This window comes from Erinaceus europaeus, chromosome 2 (genome assembly GCF_950295315.1).
Source record: "Erinaceus europaeus chromosome 2, mEriEur2.1, whole genome shotgun sequence".
NCBI classification, from domain to species: domain Eukaryota; kingdom Metazoa; phylum Chordata; class Mammalia; order Eulipotyphla; family Erinaceidae; genus Erinaceus; species Erinaceus europaeus.
In genome coordinates, this window is record NC_080163.1 from 203,810,205 (window position 1) to 203,828,306 (window position 18,102).

General features: G+C 58.5%; 1 protein-coding gene across 4 annotated transcripts in view; it reads right to left on the reverse strand.

Annotated features, from left to right (window-relative positions):
- Positions 1 to 3,214: 3,214 nt before the first annotated feature.
- Positions 3,215 to 18,102, reverse strand: part of TSPAN5 (tetraspanin 5) — a 33,679-nt gene continuing 18,791 nt past the window's right edge. For 2 of the 4 annotated variants that reach the window (XM_060186309.1, XM_007538452.3), the window contains 4 exons: positions 12,680 to 12,805; positions 7,568 to 7,615; positions 7,378 to 7,494; positions 3,215 to 4,666 (listed from right to left, as the gene is read on the reverse strand). In XM_060186309.1, the coding sequence (XP_060042292.1) occupies positions 4,601 to 4,666; positions 7,378 to 7,494; positions 7,568 to 7,615; positions 12,680 to 12,805 (357 nt within the window). In that variant the 3' untranslated portion in view covers positions 3,215 to 4,600. Of the gene's footprint in view, positions 4,667 to 7,377; positions 7,495 to 7,567; positions 7,616 to 12,679; positions 12,806 to 14,198; positions 14,280 to 18,102 lie in introns of all 4 variants that reach the window. The other 2 variants (XM_060186307.1, XM_060186308.1) reach the window with 2 other exon arrangements.

Below are 18,102 nucleotides of genomic sequence, written 5' to 3' on the forward strand. Positions count from 1 at the left end.
TTTGGGGTCGCACTCAGTGAAGCCCTGCCCGGGCCGCATCTGCCTCTGGGCTCCTCTCCCATTGCCCTGAGGGGTCTGAGGTGATTTACCCAGCCCACAGGTCATGCCAGAAACCTTGGAACCTGCTACTTAAAACATTGCTGCCTGAATTAAGCTATTTGCTTAATAAAATTTCACTTATGAGTTGGGGCAGGGGAGCACCTGGTTGAGCACACGTTACAGGGCACAAGGACCCAGGTTCAAGCCCCTAGTCCCCACCTGCAGGGGGGAAAGCTTTGCAAGTGGTGAAGCAGGGCTGCAGGTGTCTGTCTCTCCCCCTCTCTAGCTCCTCCGCTTCTCTCAGTTTCTCTCTGTTCTATCCAATACTAAATGGGAAAGAAGAGAAAAAAATGGCCGCCAGGAGCAGTGGATTCATAGTGCCGGCACGAGCCCCAGCAGTAACGCTGGGGGCAAAATAAGGGAAGAAATCAATAGGCCAGAGAGGCAGTCCGTTGTACAGCATATGCCCTGCATGGGCGAGGCCCTGGGTTCAAGCCCAGGCCCCACATGAGAGCATTAGGGCAGTTTGTGCTGATGAGACAGCAGAGTGTCAGGGTGCAGCCCCCAAATAAGGAGCAGGCTCCTGCAAGCCGGTTCTCCTCCAGAAAGCTCCTTCCCTGGTGCTAGGGCACCTCTCTCTCTCTCGCTCTCTCAACTGGGACATCGCTCTCTCTGAGCTGGGACCTCTCTCTCTCTCTCTCTCTGAGCTGGGGCACCTCTCTCTCTGAGCTGGGACCTCTCTCTCTCTCTCTCTCAAATGGGACATCTCTCTCTCTGAGCTGGGACCTCTCTCTCTGAGCTGGGACCTCTCTCTCTCTCTCTCTCAACTGGGACCTCTCTCTCTCTGAGCTGGGACCTCTCTCTCTGAGCTGGGACCTCTCTCTCTCTCAAATGGGACATCTCTCTCTCTGAGCTGGGACCTCTCTCTCTCTCAACTGGGACATCTCTCTCTCTGAGCTGGGACCTCTCTCTCTGAGCTGGGACCTCTCTCTCTCTCTCTCAAATGGGACATCTCTCTCTGAGCTGGGACCTCTCTCTCTCTCTCTCTCATGGGACATCTCTCTCTCTGAGCTGGGACCTCTCTCTCTCTCAAATGGGACATCTCTCTCTCTGAGCTGGGACCTCTCTCTCTGAGCTGGGACCTCTCTCTCAAATGGGACATCTCTCTCTCTGAGCTGGGACCTCTCTCTCTCTCTCAAATGGAACATCTCTCTCTCTGAGCTGGGACCTCTCTCTCTCTCTCTCAACTGGGACATCTCTCTCTCTGAGCTGGGACCTCTCTCTCTGAGCTGGGACCTCTCTCTCTCTCTCTCAAATGGGACATCTCTCTCTGAGCTGGGACCTCTCTCTCTCTCAACTGGGACATCTCTCTCTCTGAGCTGGGACCTCTCTCTCTGAGCTGGGACCTCTCTCTCTCTCTCTCAAGTGGGACATCTCTCTCTGAGCTGGGACCTCTCTCTCTCTCTCTCAAATGGGACATCTCTCTGAGCTGGGACCTCTCTCTCTCTCAAATGGGACATCTCTCTCTCTGAGCTGGGACCTCTCTCTCTCTCTCAAATGGGACATCTCTCTCTCTGAGCTGGGACCTCTCTCTCTCTCAAATGGGACATCTCTCTCTCTGAGCTGGGACCTCTCTCTCTCTCAAATGGGACATCTCTCTCTCTGAGCTGGGACCTCTCTCTCTCTCTCAAATGGGACATCTCTCTCTCTGAGCTGGGGCGCCTCTCTCTGAGCCGGGACCTCTCTCTCTCTCTCTCTCTCTCTGAGCCGGGACCCCCCCCCTCTTTCTCTCTCTCTCTCTCTGAGCTGGGACCTCTCTCTCTTTCTATTTTTACCTCCAGGACTCTACAAGTCCACTGCTCCTGGCGGGCATTTTTTCCATTTCATTGGATAGGACAGAAAGAAATCTGAAAGAGGAGGGGGAGTTAGAGAGGGAGACGGAGACCCCTGCAGCCTGTTTCACCACTTGAGAAGCTTCCCCCTGCAGGTGGGAACCAGGGGGCTGGTCCTTGGCTTTTCATATTATGTGCACTTAACCTGGTACACCACCACCCAGCTCTCTCTCTCACTGTCTCTCTGTCTCCCTCTCCCCATCCCTATCTCCCCCTTTCCCTCACCCTGCCTCTCTCCCTTCTCCCCTATTCCTATCTCCCCCTCTCTCCCTTACGCTCTCTCTCTTCCCCTCTCCCCCCCCAGCATGGGGGGGGGGGGGACAAGGGCCAGGAAGGCAGTAAGAGGATGCAGCCAGACACCCAGGGGCAGAAAGGACAGCAGGTGTAGGGAGCAGAGATCTGGCACAGGGCACTGCGAGCAAAGAGGGAGCTGGAGGGGGGACCCCCTGCCCCCTACAGAGACGCTGGGTGGGGCAGGGGGGGTTGCTTCCCAATGCACCTGCCCAGAATCCTTCCTAACAAGTTTCCTTAACACCTGAGGGCCCTGGCATTCGTGGCCACCCCAGTGTTTGGGCAGCCCCTTCCCGAGGGAGCAAACCCCAAAGGCAGAGAGGCCTCCAGTTGTGCAGTCAATGGCCCTTGCACTGACCAGCCCTTTAGAGTCAAGCAGCATTTTACCTCACGTCTCCAGCAAGCTAAAGCAAACTGCTTCCTTTCTCGAACCCCACGACTGGGCGTCAGGGCCCGCGCATTACAGACTGGAGTCTTCTGCGGTGTAGGGGGCAGTGAAAGACATTGACGCTGGCATTTCTCTGGGAGGACACTCCTGCCCGGAGGGGCAGCTGCAGGCCAGGGGCTGCCCACTGAGTCCAGCTGCCTGTCGGGTCCCAGGTTCAGTATCTGAGCCGGTGATGGGGGAGTGGTACCCTGGTCTGTCTTGTTAAACAAAACTTCAAATAATAAAAATGTTTTCAAGAAAACTGAGAAATGTTATACATTCTGGTCATGGCCCATGCTGCAGGGGGCCATCAAACCCCAACTCTGAACCTCTGTGGCTCTCATATCTGCTCAACCCGGGGCTGGGCTCTCAGTCCACTCCCCAGAGGGTGGTCATCACCCCCCAAGCAGCCTCCACACCCCAGCTCTGCTCTGCCCAGGGCTGGGCTCTGGCTGTGGTCCACCCCCCAGGAAGCTCGGCTACCCTGCTCTCTCACTTTGTGAATTCCCACTCGGACCTGGGGCCCAGGGTGCTCCCGGCATCAGTGAGGAAGAGGACCGACAGCCGCAAGGCAGAACCACCTTTATTCACGACAGCCCCCCGACCCTGCAGCACGGAAAGTGCAGGTGCTCAGAGTCCAGAGCTCAGGCCTGGCCCAGAGGCGGGAGGGAGGGAGGGAGGGAGCCTGCTGACGGCCACAGGACAGTCCCCAGAGGGAATGCCTCTGCCAGGGATGACACCCAAAGGGCAGGCAGCTCCAGGAAGAGAGGGCACCCATGACCACCCAGCAGGGAAGGAAGTCCAGGCCCCAGACCCCCAGAGGCAGGAGGCCCAAACACACAGCCCAGCCCTGAGAGGCACTCAAGGGCTTCCCAAGGGAGCTGACCACCATGCAGGGTGGTACCTCCCAGGCCCCAACACTCACACCTGCCCCCCCCAAATAGGGGGCTGGGCACCCCTGAATCCAGGCTGCTCAGCGACTCCGCACAGCTTTGTCTGCCCGGCAGGCAGGGTTCTGACCTCACACACCTGTATCCTGAGATGGCCACCGGCCCTGGAGAAGCAGCAACCACCACTGACAGTCAGCCAGGCCTGGGGGGACGGGAGGCCAGAGCCTACAAGGTGGGTGACCGTGTGGGGCCCTGCTGCCTGGTGCAGCCAGAGAGGACACACCACAGCCTGTGCCGTCAACCCCTGGGCAGGGCGCCATCACACAAGTCACGGTCTGGAAAGATGCCAATATGTGTGTCACAGTCTGGGGGGACGGTCACACATGTCACAGTCTGGGGGATGGTCACATGTCACGGTTGAGGGAACGGTCACACATGTGTCACAGTCTGGGAAGAATGCCATCATGCATGTCACAGTCTGGGGGATGGTCACACGTGTCCCGGCTGGGGGGGGACGGGACGGTGACGTGGTAGGATTCGTGCCTGGGGCCCGGTGGTCATGCTGGGAGGCCCCAGGAAGCCAAGGCTGAGTGGGGAAGACACTGAGAATTGGGGGGGACAGACTCCTGCCTGGGGAGGGGCAGCACAAGGATGGCAAAGCAGGCAAGGCCCCCCGTCCCGCAGGACCGCACGGCCTGTGCCCGCTGTCCACACCTGGACACAGGAGGCCACACTGAGTCCACAAGCCCAAAGCTTCCTGCAGGATGCCGTGGACGTGGCCGGAGGGGCTGGCTGGGGGGCACAGTGCTTGAGGAGGGCTCCCTGAGGCTGCCGCCCCCACCATCGTCCAGCCATTGTCCAGGTGACAAGACAGTCCCCAAATGCTTTGCCCTGCGCCGCCCGTGGTGAGCACCCAGCGTCCACAGACTCCACCACGTCCAGGTGCTCCATGCTGCCTTCTGGCCAAGCTCCTTGGGGCCCCACATGGCGGGCTGGGTGGGCAGGTCCACGCGGTGTGGAGGAGGGCGCGTGGGGCCTCTGTCCAGGGCTGGGTGGCCGCACTACCAGCTGGCCCTCACGGCCTCAATGTCACTGACCAGGTTCTGGGCAAGGCAGATCCCGAAGATCTGAGGGAGGAAGGGTAGAGTCAGAGTTGGCATTCCTACTTTCTGCTTTTTATTTATTTTATATTATCTGTATTTATCGGATAGAGACATCCAGAAATCAAGAGGGAAGGAGGAGACAGAGAGAGAGAAAAGAGACCTGCTTCAACTTGCAAAGTTTTCCCCCTACAGGTGGGGACCAGGGACTCAAACCCAGGTCCTTGCACATTGTAACACGTATGCTTAACCAGGTGTGCCACCACCGGGCCCCTTGTTTCTGCTTTTCAAAAATTTATTATTATTTGTTGTTGCCCTTGTTTTGTTGTAGTTATTATTGTTGTTGATGTTGTCGTTGTTGGATAGGACAGAGAGAAATGGAGAGAGGAGGGGAAGACAGAGAGGGGGAGAGAAAGACACACACCTGCAGACCTGCTTCACCGCCTGTGAAGCGACTGCCCTGCAGGTGGGGAGCCGGGGGCTCAAACCGGGATCCTTATGCCTGTCCTTACACTTCATGCCGCGTGCGCTTAACCCGCTGTGCTACCGCCTGACCCCCTTGTTTCTGCTTTTTAAACAACTTTATACTTTACCTTATGTGAAAGAGAGAAGAGCAGAGGGCCAGAGATGCTCCCCAGTGCACATGAAGCCCGGGAGAGACCCAAGAGCCACAGGCACAAGTCCTGCACTCTGCCAGCTGAGCCATCTGCCCACTGCTAAAATTTACTTCCCCCCAGTGCCAGCACCAGCCCACCGGTCCAGGTGGCCATTTCTCTGACAGTCAGAGACAGAGAGACAGAAAGAGAAATCCAACAGCACTGCAGCCCGACGCCTGCAGAGTCCAGGCTGTCACACCTGGTGACATGCTCTCCACCAGGTGCGGCCACTCAGCCCCCACACCCATCCTGTGAAGACCACAGCCGGGCGGCCTGGAGCTGGTGCGGTGGGCAAAGCACTGGTCTGAGTCCTCTCCATGTCGCAGGCCCAGACATTCCCCGTCCCCTCTCCCGCCCTTGCTCGTTAACAAACACGTCTTCAAAAGTCAGCAAGTTTCTATTTAGTAGTTTCTAGTGTATTTAAAGGAGGCCTGGGGCTGGGCAGTGGTACATCTGGTTGAGCACACATCACAGTGCACAAGGACCCAGGTTCAAGTCCCAGCTCCCCCACTTGCAGGGGGGAAGCTTCATAAGTGGTGGAGCAGGGCTGCAGGTGTCTGCCTCTCCCTCTCTCTCTCCCTACCCCCACCATTCAATTTCTTTCTGTCTTTATCCAATAAATAAATAAAATATAATTGTTAAAAAGAAAAGAAAAGGGGCCAGGTGGTAGCACACCTGGTTGAGCGCACATGCTACAATGTGCAAGGAACCAAGTTCAAGCCCCCAGTCCCCACCTGCAGGGGAAAGCTTTGCAAGTGGTGAAGCTTTGCAAGTGGTGAAGGGCTGCAGGTGTCTGTCTGTCTGTCTGTCTCTCTCTCTCTCTCTCTATATATATATATATATATATATCCCCTTCCCTCTAAATTTCTGGCTGTATTTATCTAATAAATAAAGATTATAAAAATTTCTTATAAAAAAGAAAAGAAAAATAAATTAAATAAATATAAAATAGTAGTAATAAATAAAAATAAATATAAAAAGGGTACATTGTATTGGCACAGCTCATCCCCACACCCACCTGGGGCTCCCCACACCCACCTGGTGCTCCCCACATCCATCTGGTGCTCCCCACATCCACCTGGTGCTCCCCACATCCACCTGGGGACTCCCCACACCCACAAACGTGGGGCTCCCCATGACCACATGGGACTCCCCACACCCACCTGGGGCTCCCCACACCCACCTGGGGCTCCCCACACCCATATGGGGACTCCCCACATGCACCTGGGGCTCCCTACACGCACCTGGGGCTCCCCACACGTACCTGGGGCTCCCCACACCCACCTGGGGCTCCCCACATGCACCTGGGGCTCCCCATACCCACGTGGAGCTCCCCACACGCAGCTGGGATCCCCACGCCTACCTGGGGCTCCCTACACGCACCTGGAGCTCCCCACACCCACGTGGAGCTCCCCACACACACCTGGGGCTCTCCACACCCTACTGGGGCTCCCTACACGCATCTGGGGCTCTCCACACCCTCCTGGGGCTCTCTATACCCTCCTGGGGCTTCCCACATGCACCTGGGGCTCTCCACGCCCACCTGGGGCTCTCCACACGCACCTGGGGCTCCCCACACGCAGCTGGGGCTCCCCACACCCACCCACCCCCTTCACACCTTGTTCCCCACACCTCTGTGTAAACCTAGGATCACGAGGCCATTTTTTTCATAAAGGTGGAATTCTGAGAGGAGGTGCACTGTGGGCAGACCTGACCTCACCTCACATTGACCCGGCAGTGGGTGCAGACCATCTCCCCGTCACCTGACAACAGCCTTGTCATCTCCTCAACCTCGGCTGCCCTGCCCAGAGCAGCACTGACAGGAGGTAGATGCCCACAAGGGGACATCCTGGTGGCATGGCCCGTCCCCTCAGTACCGGGGAGGCTAATCCGATGTTGGCCCCGGGCCCAGCCAGCTCTGCACCCGCGACTGCAGTCCATAGCCCGTGCACCCTCCCCTCCATCCACGTCTGCGCGGAGACGCCCTGCCTGCTCAGGGGGTGGGGTCCGAGGCTGTGCCCATGTCTGCCACGACCCTGGGGCCCAGCACCTGCACCCACCAGGTCTCTCCGCACAGCCTACCTGCAGCAGGGCCACCCCGATGAAAATGCCAGCCACGATGGTCAGGTTGTCTCGCAGCCATTTCTCAAACTGCGGCACGCAGCCCTTGGTGTGGATGACGGCCTGCTGGTCCACCTCCTTGGGGAGAGCACAGTGGTCAGCCCACGTCCAGGGCTCCCGCCCACCACGGCGCACACAGAACCTCACTTACTGGTCTCTGCCGTGTGTCGTAGCCGCACTGCGTGTTGATGACATCCTCCTGGGGGGAGACAGGGCGTCAGAGCAGCTCCTGCCCTTCCTTGCACACACAGCACACGCCTCACACACGCCTCACACACGCCTCACACATGCCTCACACACCTCCCACATGCCTCGTGCACAGTCCACACGTCTCACACACACCTCACATATCCCACACACATACCTCCCACATGCCTTACACACGCCATCCACACGTCTGACACACAGCACATGCCTCGTGCATATTTCACACATGTCTCACACATGGCACATGTCTCACACATGCCTCAAACACACCTCGCACATGCCTCACATACACAGCTGCCCATCACAGGGCCCGGGAAGTCAGGGAGGATCTGCCACTCAGAACCTCTGTTCAGGGTCACTGGTCGGAACCCCTCCCCAGAGATGGGTTGCCCACCAGACTGGACGGGGGCCTGGCCAGGAGGGCCACCATGTCCAGCTGCAACATGCCCTTGTGGTTTCTGGGTGACACCAGCAGGCACAGCCACTGTCACTGCCACATCCGGGTCTCTTCCCTGGCAACCATGTGGCCTGTGTGGAGTCTGTGGGGTGAAGGGGTTCCCCACTAAGTGTTGCTGGAGAGGGTCTACAAAGGGCCTGCCAGAAAGGATCCTGATCCCTGAGCCTTATCAGAGCCTGCTGAGGGTGTCTACACTGAGGGGCTGCTAGAATGGATCCTGACTCCCTGAGCCCTATCAGAGCCTGTTGAGGGTGTCTACACTGAGCCGGGAGGGATCCTGACCCCCGAGCCCTGTCAGAGCCTGCTGAGGGTGTTTACACTGAGAGCCTGCTAGAGGGGATCCTGACCCCGGAGCGCTGTCAGAGCCTGCTGAGGGTGTCTACACTGAGGCCGGAGGGATCCTGACCCCTGGAGCCCTGTCAAGAGCCTGCTGAGGGCATCTACACTGAGCCCTGTCAGAGCCTGCTGAGGGCGTCTACACTGAGCCAGGATGGATCCTGACCCCCAGAACCCTGTCAGAGCCTGCTGAGGGCGTCTACACTGAGCCAGGATGGATCCTGAGCCCCAGAACCCTGTCAGAGCCTGCTGAGGGCATCTACACTGAGCCGGGATGGATCCTGACCCCTGGAGCCCTATCAGAGCCTGCTGAGGGTGTCTACACTGAGGCCAGAGGGATCTTGACCCCCCAAGCCCTGTCAGAGCCTGCTGAGGGTGTCTACACTGAGCCGGGATAGATCCTGACCCCAGAGCACTGTCAGAACCTGCTGAGGGTGTCTACACTAGGCCTGGAGGGATCCTGAGCCCTGAGCCCTGTCAGAGCCTGCTGAGGGCGTCTACACTGAGCCTGGAGGGATCCTGAGTCCTGAGCCCTGTCAGAGCCTGCTGAGAGTGTCTACATTGAGCCTGGAGAGATCCTGAGCCCTGAGCCTTGTCAGAGCCTGCTGAGTGTGTCTACACTGAGCCTGGGGGGATCCTGAGCCCTGTCAGAGCCTGCTGAGGGTGTCTACACTGAGCCTGGGGGGATCCTGAGCCCTGTCAGCCTGCTGAGGGTGTCTACACTGAGCCTGGAGGGATCCTGAGCCCTGTCAGAGCCTGCTGAGGGTGTCTACACTGAGCCTGGAGGGATCCTGAGCCCTGTCAGAGCCTGCTGAGGGTGTCTACACTGAGCCTGGGGGGATCCTGAGCCCTGTCAGAGCCTGCTGAGGGTGTCTACACTGAGCCTAGAGGGATCCTGAGCCCTGAGCCCTGTCAGAACCTGCTGAGAGTGTCTACAGTAGGCCTGGATGGATCCTGAGCCCTGAGCCCTATCACAGCCTGCTGAGGGTGTCTACACTGAGCCTGGGGGGATCCTGAGCCCTGTCAGAGCCTGCTGAGGGTGTCTACACTGAGCCTGGGGGGATCCTAAGCCCTGTCAGCCTGCTGAGGGTGTCTACACTGAGCCTGGAGGGATCCTGAGCCCTGTCAGAGCCTGCTGAGGGTGTCTACACTGAGCCTGGAGGGATCCTGAGCCCTGTCAGAGCCTGTTGAGGGTGTCTACACTGAGCCTGGGGGGATCCTGAGCCCTGTCAGAGCCTGCTGAGGGTGTCTACACTGAGCCTAGAGGGATCCTGAGCCCTGAGCCCTGTCAGAGCCTGCTGAGGGTGTCTACAGTAGGCCTGGATGGATCCTGAGCCCTGAGCCCTATCACAGCCTGCTGAGGGTGTCTACACTGAGCCGGGATGGATCCTGACCCCAGAGCCCTGTCAGAGCCTGCTGAGGGTGTCTACACTGAGCCGGGATGGATCCTGAGCCCTGTCAGAGCCTGCTGAGGGCATCTACACTGAGCCTGGAGGGATCCTAAGCCCTGTCAGAGCCTGCTGAGGGTGTCTACACTGAGCCTGGAGGGATCCTGAGCCTGGAATCCTGTCAGAGCCTGCTGAGGGTGTCTACACTGAGCCTTGAGGGATCCTGAGCCTGGAACCCTGTCAGAGCCTGCTGAGGGCGTCTACACTGAGCCTGGAGGGATCCTGAGTCCTGAGTCCTGAGCCCTGTCAGAGCCTGCTAAGGGTGTCTACATTGAGCTTGGAGGGATCCTGAGCCCTGTCAGAGCCTGCTGAGGGTGTCTACACTGAGCCTGGAGGGATCCTGAGCCCTGTCAGAGCCTGCTGAGGGTGTCTACACTGAGCCTGGAGGGATCCTGACTCCGAGTGAAGCTGGCAGGGTTCACTCCAAACCCTGATGGCGGAGGCTAATTGGCAGTGACCCTCGTCCTCCGTGAGGCTGCGTGGCTGCCACCGGGTAGCCTGGCCGCTCCATATGGGTCCCTCTTGTCCCTTGGCACCCCAGACTCACAGTGTGGCCCCAGACCAAGGGGGGACAGTGGGCATCTGGGGAGGGCCACTGGCCCAGGAGAGACCCACCCATGGAGGGAGGTGGATGGCCCAGTGGGCACCTTCCCCAGAGCCGAGTGGTGCAGGGGTGCTGATCACAGGGATTTAGTGCAGCAGGAGGAGGGTGGGGTGCACCACAGCCCTGGGTGGCAGGGGGAGGGGAAGGTGCAGGGGGAGGGGGGAAGGGTAGCAGTGGGGGTTGGGGGGAGCAGAGGGCCAGAGGGGCGCTCACCACAGGTCTTTATTGCAGCAGGAGATGGGCATAGAGGCTCTGGAAAGCAGGGGTCAGGGCTCCTAGGGGAGCAGGGGTCAGGGTTCCTAGGGGAGCAGGGGTCAGGGCTCCTAGGGTTGCAGGGTTCAGGGTTCCTAGGGGAGCAGGGGTCAGGGCTCCTAGGGGAGCAGGGGTCAGGGCTCCCAGGGGAGCAGGGGTCAGGGCTCCTAGGGGAGCAGGGGTCAGGGCTCCTAGGGGAGCAGGGGTCAGGGCTACTAGGGGAGCAGGGGTCAGGGCTACTAGGGGAGCAGGGTCAGGGCTAATAGGGTATCAGGGGTCAGGGCTACTAGGGGAGCAGGGGTCAGGGCTCCTAGGGGAGCAGGGGTCAGGGCTCCTAGGGGAGCAGGGGTCAGGGCTACTAGGGGAGCAGGGTCAGGGCTACTAGGTGAGCAGGCGTCAGTGCTACTAGGGGAGCAGGGGTCAGGGCTACTAGGGGAGCAGGGTCAGGGCTAATAGGGTATCAGGGGTCAGGGCTACTATGGGAGCAGGGGTCAGGACTCCCAGGGGAGCAGGGGTCAGGGCTCCTAGGGGAGCAGGGGTCAGGGCTCCTAGGGGAGCAGGGGTCAGGGCTACTAGGGGAGCAGGGGTCAGGGCTACTAGGGGAGCAGGGTCAGGGCTAATAGGGTATCAGGGGTCAGGGCTACTAGGGGAGCAGGGGTCAGGGCTCCTAGGGGAGCAGGGGTCAGGGCTCCTAGGGTAGCAGGGGTCAGGGCTACTAGGGGAGCAGGGTCAGGGCTACTAGGGGAGCAGGGGTCAGTGCTACTAGGGGAGCAGGGGTCAGGGCTACTAGGGGAGCAGGGTCAGGGCTACTAGGGGAGCAGCAGTCAGGGCTACTAGGGGAGTCGGAGTCAGGGCTACTAGGGGAGCAGGGTCAGGGCTACTAGGGGAGCAGGGGTCAGGGCTCCTAGGGGAGCCGGGGTCAGGGCTACTAGGGGATCAGGGGTCAGGGCTACCAGGGGAGCAGGGTCAGGGCTACTAGGGGAGCAGGAGTCAGGGCTACTAGGGGAGTCGGAGTCAGGGCTACTAGGGGAGCAGGGTCAGGGCTACTACGGGAGCAGGGGTCAGGGCTACTAGGGGAGCAGGGGTCAGGGCTCCTCGGGGAGCCAAGGTCAGGGCTACTAGGGGAGCAGGGTCAGGGCTACTAGGGGAGCAGGAGTCAGGGCTACTAGGGGAGTCGGAGTCAGGGCTACTAGGGGAGCAGGGTCAGGGCTACTAGGGGAGCAGGGGTCAGGGCTCCTAGGGGAGCCGGGGTCAGGGCTACTAGGGGAGCAGGGGTCAGGGCTCCTCGGGGAGCCAAGGTCAGGGCTACTAGGGGAGCAGGAGTCAGGGCTACTAGGGGAGTCGGAGTCAGGGCTACTAGGGGAGCAGGGTCAGGGCTACTAGGGGAGCAGGGGTCAGGGCTCCTAGGGGAGCCGGGGTCAGGGCTACTAGGGGAGCAGGGGTCAGGGCTCCTCGGGGAGCCAAGGTCAGGGCTACTTGGGGAGCAGGGGTCAGGGCTACTAGGGGAGCAGGGGTCAGGGCTACTAGGGGAGCAGGGGTCAGGGCTACTAGCGGAGCAGGGGTCAGGGCTACTAGGGGAGCAGGGTGTGGGGAGCACTGGCAGGTGGAGGGGCAGGGGAGCAGGGTTGGGGAGCAGGGGCAGGTGGAGGGGCTGGGAGCAGGGTGTGGTGTGCAGGGGCAGGTGGATTTCAGGGGAGCTGGGTGTGGGGAGCAGGGGCAGGTGCAGAGGCAGGGGAGCAGGGTGTGGGGAGCAGGGGCAGTTGGAGGGGCTGGGAGCAGGGTTTGGGGAGCAGGGGCAGGTGTAGGGACTGGGAGCAGGGTGTGGGGAGCAGGGGCAGTTGGAGGGGCTGGGAGCAGGGTTTGGGGAGCAGGGCAGGTGGAGGGGCTGGGAGCTGGGTGTGGGGAGCAGGGCAGGTGGAGGGGCTGGGAGCAGCGTGGGGGCAGGTGCTGGTCTCTCACCGCGGGGTCTTTAGTGCAGCAGGAGAAGGGCACGCCGCAGCGCTCTCGACTGGCATTGGAATCTGTGCAATTGAAGTAAATATTTAGGTTCCAATCATCAGCTCCAAAAGCCCCACAGCACTGCCACTAGAGCAAACAGGAGAGAGTTAGGACACACTGGAGCCACACTCACCATTAGGCTGTGCCGCCCCCAGGCCCTGAGTGACTGTGCAAAAGTGGGGTGCAGGGGTGGGGGCATGGGGCCCAGGTGACCAGGGAACCAGGAGGCCCAGGTGATCGGGGAACCAGGAGACCAGAGTCAGGAAGACCAGGCCTCAGGGGCCCAGGAGGCCCAGGACCCAGCAGGCACTAGGGAAAGGCAGAGCAACGGGGTACCAATAAATAAACAAACAAATAAACAGACAACAAAAGAAAAGAAGGGATGCCCTTCTCTGCCCCCAAGCACATGCTGGGCTAGGAACTCTGGGCAGAAACTTTGCAGAAGAACAGACACAATGGTGGAAACTGAGGGGCAGGAGGCGGACGGCCTCACCTTGTAAGATTTTGACCTTCAGGGAGTCGGGTGGTGGCGCAGCGGGTTAAGCGCACGTGGCGCAAAGCGCAAGGACTGGTGTCAGGATCCCAGTTCGAGCCCCCCACTCCCCACCTGCAGGGCAGTCGCTTCACAGGCGGTGAAGCAGGTCTGCAGGTGTCTGTCTTTCTCTCCCCCTCTCTGTCTTCCCCTCCTCTCTCCATTTCTCTCTGTCCTATCCAACAGCGACGACATCAATAACAACAATAACTACAACAATAAAACAAGGGCAACAAAAGGGAATAAATATTAAAAAAAAAAAAAAAGATTTTGACCTTCAGACCTGAACAGATTTAAAATCACTTTATTGGGCAGCCCAGGAAGCGGTGCAGTGGGCCAGACACCAGGCTCTGCAGACAGGCCCCAAGGTCCAGCCCCAGCCTCTCACCCAGAATGCTGCCCCCCCCCCCCCCCCCCCGCCTCCTAAGCAGTCTTGAGGAGCCTCATCAAATACAGCAGGCAGGTCATGGCTGCAGGGGCTCTGAGAGGCCTTGTGCACCCTTCTACAATTGGCCAGAGACCAGGGCTGCAGAGAGGCTCAATTCCACACTGAAATTTTGTTTTTATTTACGTTTTTTGTTATCTTTATTGATGGGATAGAAACTGTCAAAAGTCGGGAGTCGGGCGGTAGCACAATGGGTTAAGCACATGTGTCGCAAAGCACAAGGACCAGAGTAAGGAACCCAGTTGGAGCCCCGGGCTCCCCACCTGCAGGGGAGTCGCTTCACTGGCCGTGAAGCAGGTCTGCAGGTGTCTGTCTTTCTCTCCCCCTCTCTGTCTTCCCCTCCTCTCTCCATTTCTCTCTGTCCTATCTAACAACGATGACATCAATAACTACAACAATAAAACAACAAGGGCAACAAAAGGGAATAAATAATTTTTAAAAAAACTGTCAAAAGTCAAGAGGGGTGGGGGTGATAGAGAGGAAGAGAGACACCACTCACAGACCTTTTCTCCCTGCAGGTGGGTACTGGGGACTTGTAGCCGGGTCCTTGTGCACTGTAACATGTACGTTAGAGCAGCTGACCTCTGAAATTTCAGATTTTATTTATTTATTTATTTATTTATTTAATATTTAGATACAGACAGAGCAACATCAAGAGGAAAGGGACATACCTGTAGCCCTGCTTCACCACTCATGAAGCTTGCCCTGCAGGTAGGGACCAGGGGGTTGAACCTGGGTCCTCCTACATTGTAACGTGCACATTACCCCCTCCTCTGGCATTTTAAAGCAACTCTATTTACTTACAGTTCCAAGTAAAACATCCAGTCACCTCGTTAAAATATAGCAAGTGGCGGACCAGGGACCCAGGGGACCAGGAGGCCCAGAGGTGGTGCACTTGGTTAAACACCTTGCAGAAGAACAGACACAATGGTGGAGACTGAGGGGCAGGAGGCGGACGGCCTCACCTTGTAAGATTTTGACCTTCAGACCTAAACAGATTATCACCAAGTGCAATCATCACCAGATTCCATTCATGACCTGCAGAGGGAAAGCTTCACCAGTGGCAAAGCAAGTCTTCAGGTGTCTGTGTTTGTCTCCCTCTCTATATCCCCGTCCTCTCTCATGTTCTCTCTGTCCAAGCCAATAAAGGCTCTCAAGGTGAGGGTCTCACTGGAGCCTGGGCCCCAAGACCCTGAGCTCAGCCCCCGCCCAATTCTGCTCTGCTGTCTGCCTCTTCCACTGCCAGTAGCTCTCCACTGCCAGTGTGTTGGTTTAAACACTGGTTTTCCACATTATAAGATGTGAGAAGTTAGGGGTAGCGCAGCAGGTTAACCATACGTGGCGCAAAGTGCAAGGACCGGAGTAAGGATCCAGGTTCGAGCCCCTGGCTCCCCACCTGCAGGGGAGTCGCTTCACAGGCAATGAAGCAGGTCTGTCGGTGTCTTTCTCTGCCCCTCTGTCTTCCCCTCCTCTCTCCATTTCTCTCTGCCCTATCCAACAACAAAGACATCAACAACAACAACAATAACTACAACAAGGCTACAACAACAAAGGCAACAAAAGGGGAAAAAAATGGCCTCCAGGAGCAGTGGATTCATGGTGCAGGCACTGAGCCCCAGCAGTAACCCTGGAGGCAAAAAAAAAAAAAAAAAAAAGATCTGAGGAGTGGGGGCCGGGTGGTAGCACACAGCGGGTTAAGCGCAGGTCGGCAAGGACCCCAGCTCCCTACCTGTTAGTCTGCTTCTAATTCTGCTTCTAAGTCCTCTTCTGTGGTCTATTTACATAATCACTGCTTTAACTGAGAACAGCCATGCCTGCAGGGCACTGGTTTAATCCCCACTGGTTAGATGCAAGCTAGATACTTCCGCATGTGCTTTTTCCTTCTCCCCACCCCCTAGCCTACATCCTCTTCCGACCTGACACTTCCGCCTCAGGAGAGATAAAGGACAGAATTTTCTAATGAAGAGAGATTAGATTGATTGCACTGCATCCTCACTTATCAATGAAGATTGAACTGCGTTCCCAGCTCAGCCACAACTCCCTGGCCATCTCCCACCCGCGAAGCTAGCCAGGCACCTACCTACAGGGCAGTCGCTTCACAGGCGGTGAAGCAGGTCTGCAGGTGTCTGTCTTTCTCTCCCCCTCTCTGTCTTCCCCTCCTCTCTCCATTTCTCTCTGTCCTGTCCAACAGCAATGACAACAATAACAGTAACAACAACAAGGGCAACAAATTGAGGGAAATGAGCCTCCAGGAGCAGTGGATTCATAGTGCAGGCAGCGAGCTCCAGCAATAACCCTGGAGGCAAAAAAAAAAAAAAAAAAAAAAAAAAAAAACCACAAAAAAAACTGAGGCGTATGGTTCCACACAGGAGAGATGCCCTAACAACACCCCTCTCTGTGACCCCTCCAAAGCCATCAATTTCCCAGCACCCCAGTGGACTAGTCTACTCTTCTTCTTCTCCTCCTTTGTTGTTGTTGTTGTTTTTTGCCTCCAGGGTTATTGCTGGGGCTCAGTGCCTGCACTACGAATCCACTGCTCCTGGAGGCCATTTTCCCCCATTTTGTTGCCCTTGTTGTGGTTGTCTGTTCTTGAGATTGCCTTTAAGATTTTATTCACTGATTAATATCAGAGAAGAGGGAGAGGACCAGAGCCTCACTCTCGCACATGCACACCTGGGGATTGAACTCAGGACCTCATACTTCAGGGTCCAACACTTCATGCACTGACAAGCTCTCAGCCGACTGGACAGACGTTCTCTTTAGCACACTTAGTGAGCTTGAGCGCACATCAGGGTTGGCCACCTCGAGGTTTCCAGAACCCACAGCAGCTGAAGACTCCACACTGTGACGGACAGAGAGTGGCAGGAGCAGCCAGGCAGGGCTCACACTGTTATACAACGCATGTTACAGGGCTCCAAGACCCAGGTTCAAGCCCCCGCTCCCCATCTGCAGGAGAAGTTTCCCAAGCGGGGGAACAGGGCTACAGGAGTTTCTGTCTCTCTCCCTCTCTTTTCCTTCTCCTTTCTATTTCTCTCTGACTATGTGGGGAGATCGGGGATTGAGGGTCATGGCCGGCCGTGGAGTGGGGGGCATGGGGGGACCATGAGGGGCAGGGCAAGGGAGCCCCACTCTGCACCGGCTTCTGGCCCACAGGCCCTGTGCTCAGCACTCACATAGGACTAGAGTTGTGGCCCTGGCCCCAGTCTCACCCTCGCCCCTCAGCTCTGCTGGAATGGAGAAGTGGACATGGGGCCTACCCTCCTCACAGGCACAGACCTGACACCCATAGCCTCTCGGGCAGCAGCAGCCACACACCAAGGTGGACGGACTGTGGGGTACCTGTGAGGGGCCACGGGGGGATATGGGGGCCTGTGGGGGGCTGCAGGGGGGACTGTGGGGGCCTGCAGGGGGCTGTGGAGGCTGCAAGGGGGCTGTGGAGTCTGTGTAGAGCTATGGGTGGCTGTAGGGGACTGGGGGGGAGCTGCAGGGGGCCTGCAGGGGGCTGTGGGGCCTATGGGGAGCCATGGGGGGCTGTGGGGGCCTGTGAGGGGCTGTGGGGGGTTGGGGGACTATGGGGGCCTGTGAGAGGCTATGGAGTTTGTGGGGGGCTGTGGGGGCCTGTGAGAGGCTATGGAGTTTGTGGGGGGCTGTGGGGGTTGTAGTGGGCTATGGAGTTTGTGGGGGGCTGTGGGGGACTGCAGGGGCCTGTGAGGGGCTATGGAGTTTGTGGGGGGCTGTGGGGGACTGCAGGGGCCTGTGAGGGGGCTATGGAGTTTGGGGGGGCTGTGGGGGCCTGTGAGAGGCTATGGAGTTTGTGGGGGGCTGTGGGGGTTGTAGTGGGCTATGGAGTTTGTGGGGGCTGTGGGGGACTGCAGGGGTCTGTGAGGGGCTATGGAGTTTGTGGGGGGCTGTGGGGGACTGTGGGTGCTTGTGGGTGGCTATGAAGGGTTGTAGGGGATGTGGGGGGAGCTATGGGGGACTTCGGGGGCCTGTGAGGGGCTAAGGAGTTTGTGGGAGGCTGTGGGGGTTGTGGGGGGGCTGTGGGGGCCTGTGAGGGACTATGGAGTTTGTGGGATGCTGTGGGGCTGTGGGGGACTGTGGGGGCTTGTGAATGACTGTAGGGGGCTGTGGGGCTTGTGGGTGGCTGTGAGGGGCTGTAGAGGATGTGGGGGGCTGTGGGGGTTGTGGGGGGGCTGTGAGGGGCTGTAGGGGACTGTGGGGCTTGTGGGTGGCTGTGAGGGGCTGTAGAGGATGTGGGGGGCTGTGGGGTTGTGGGGGGGCTGTGAGGGGCTGTAGGGGACTGTGGGGCTTGTGGGGGGCTGTGAGGGGCTGTAGAGGATGTGGGGGGCTGTGAGGGGCTATAGGGGGCTGTGAGGCTTGTGGGTGGCTGTGAGGGGCTGTAAGGGG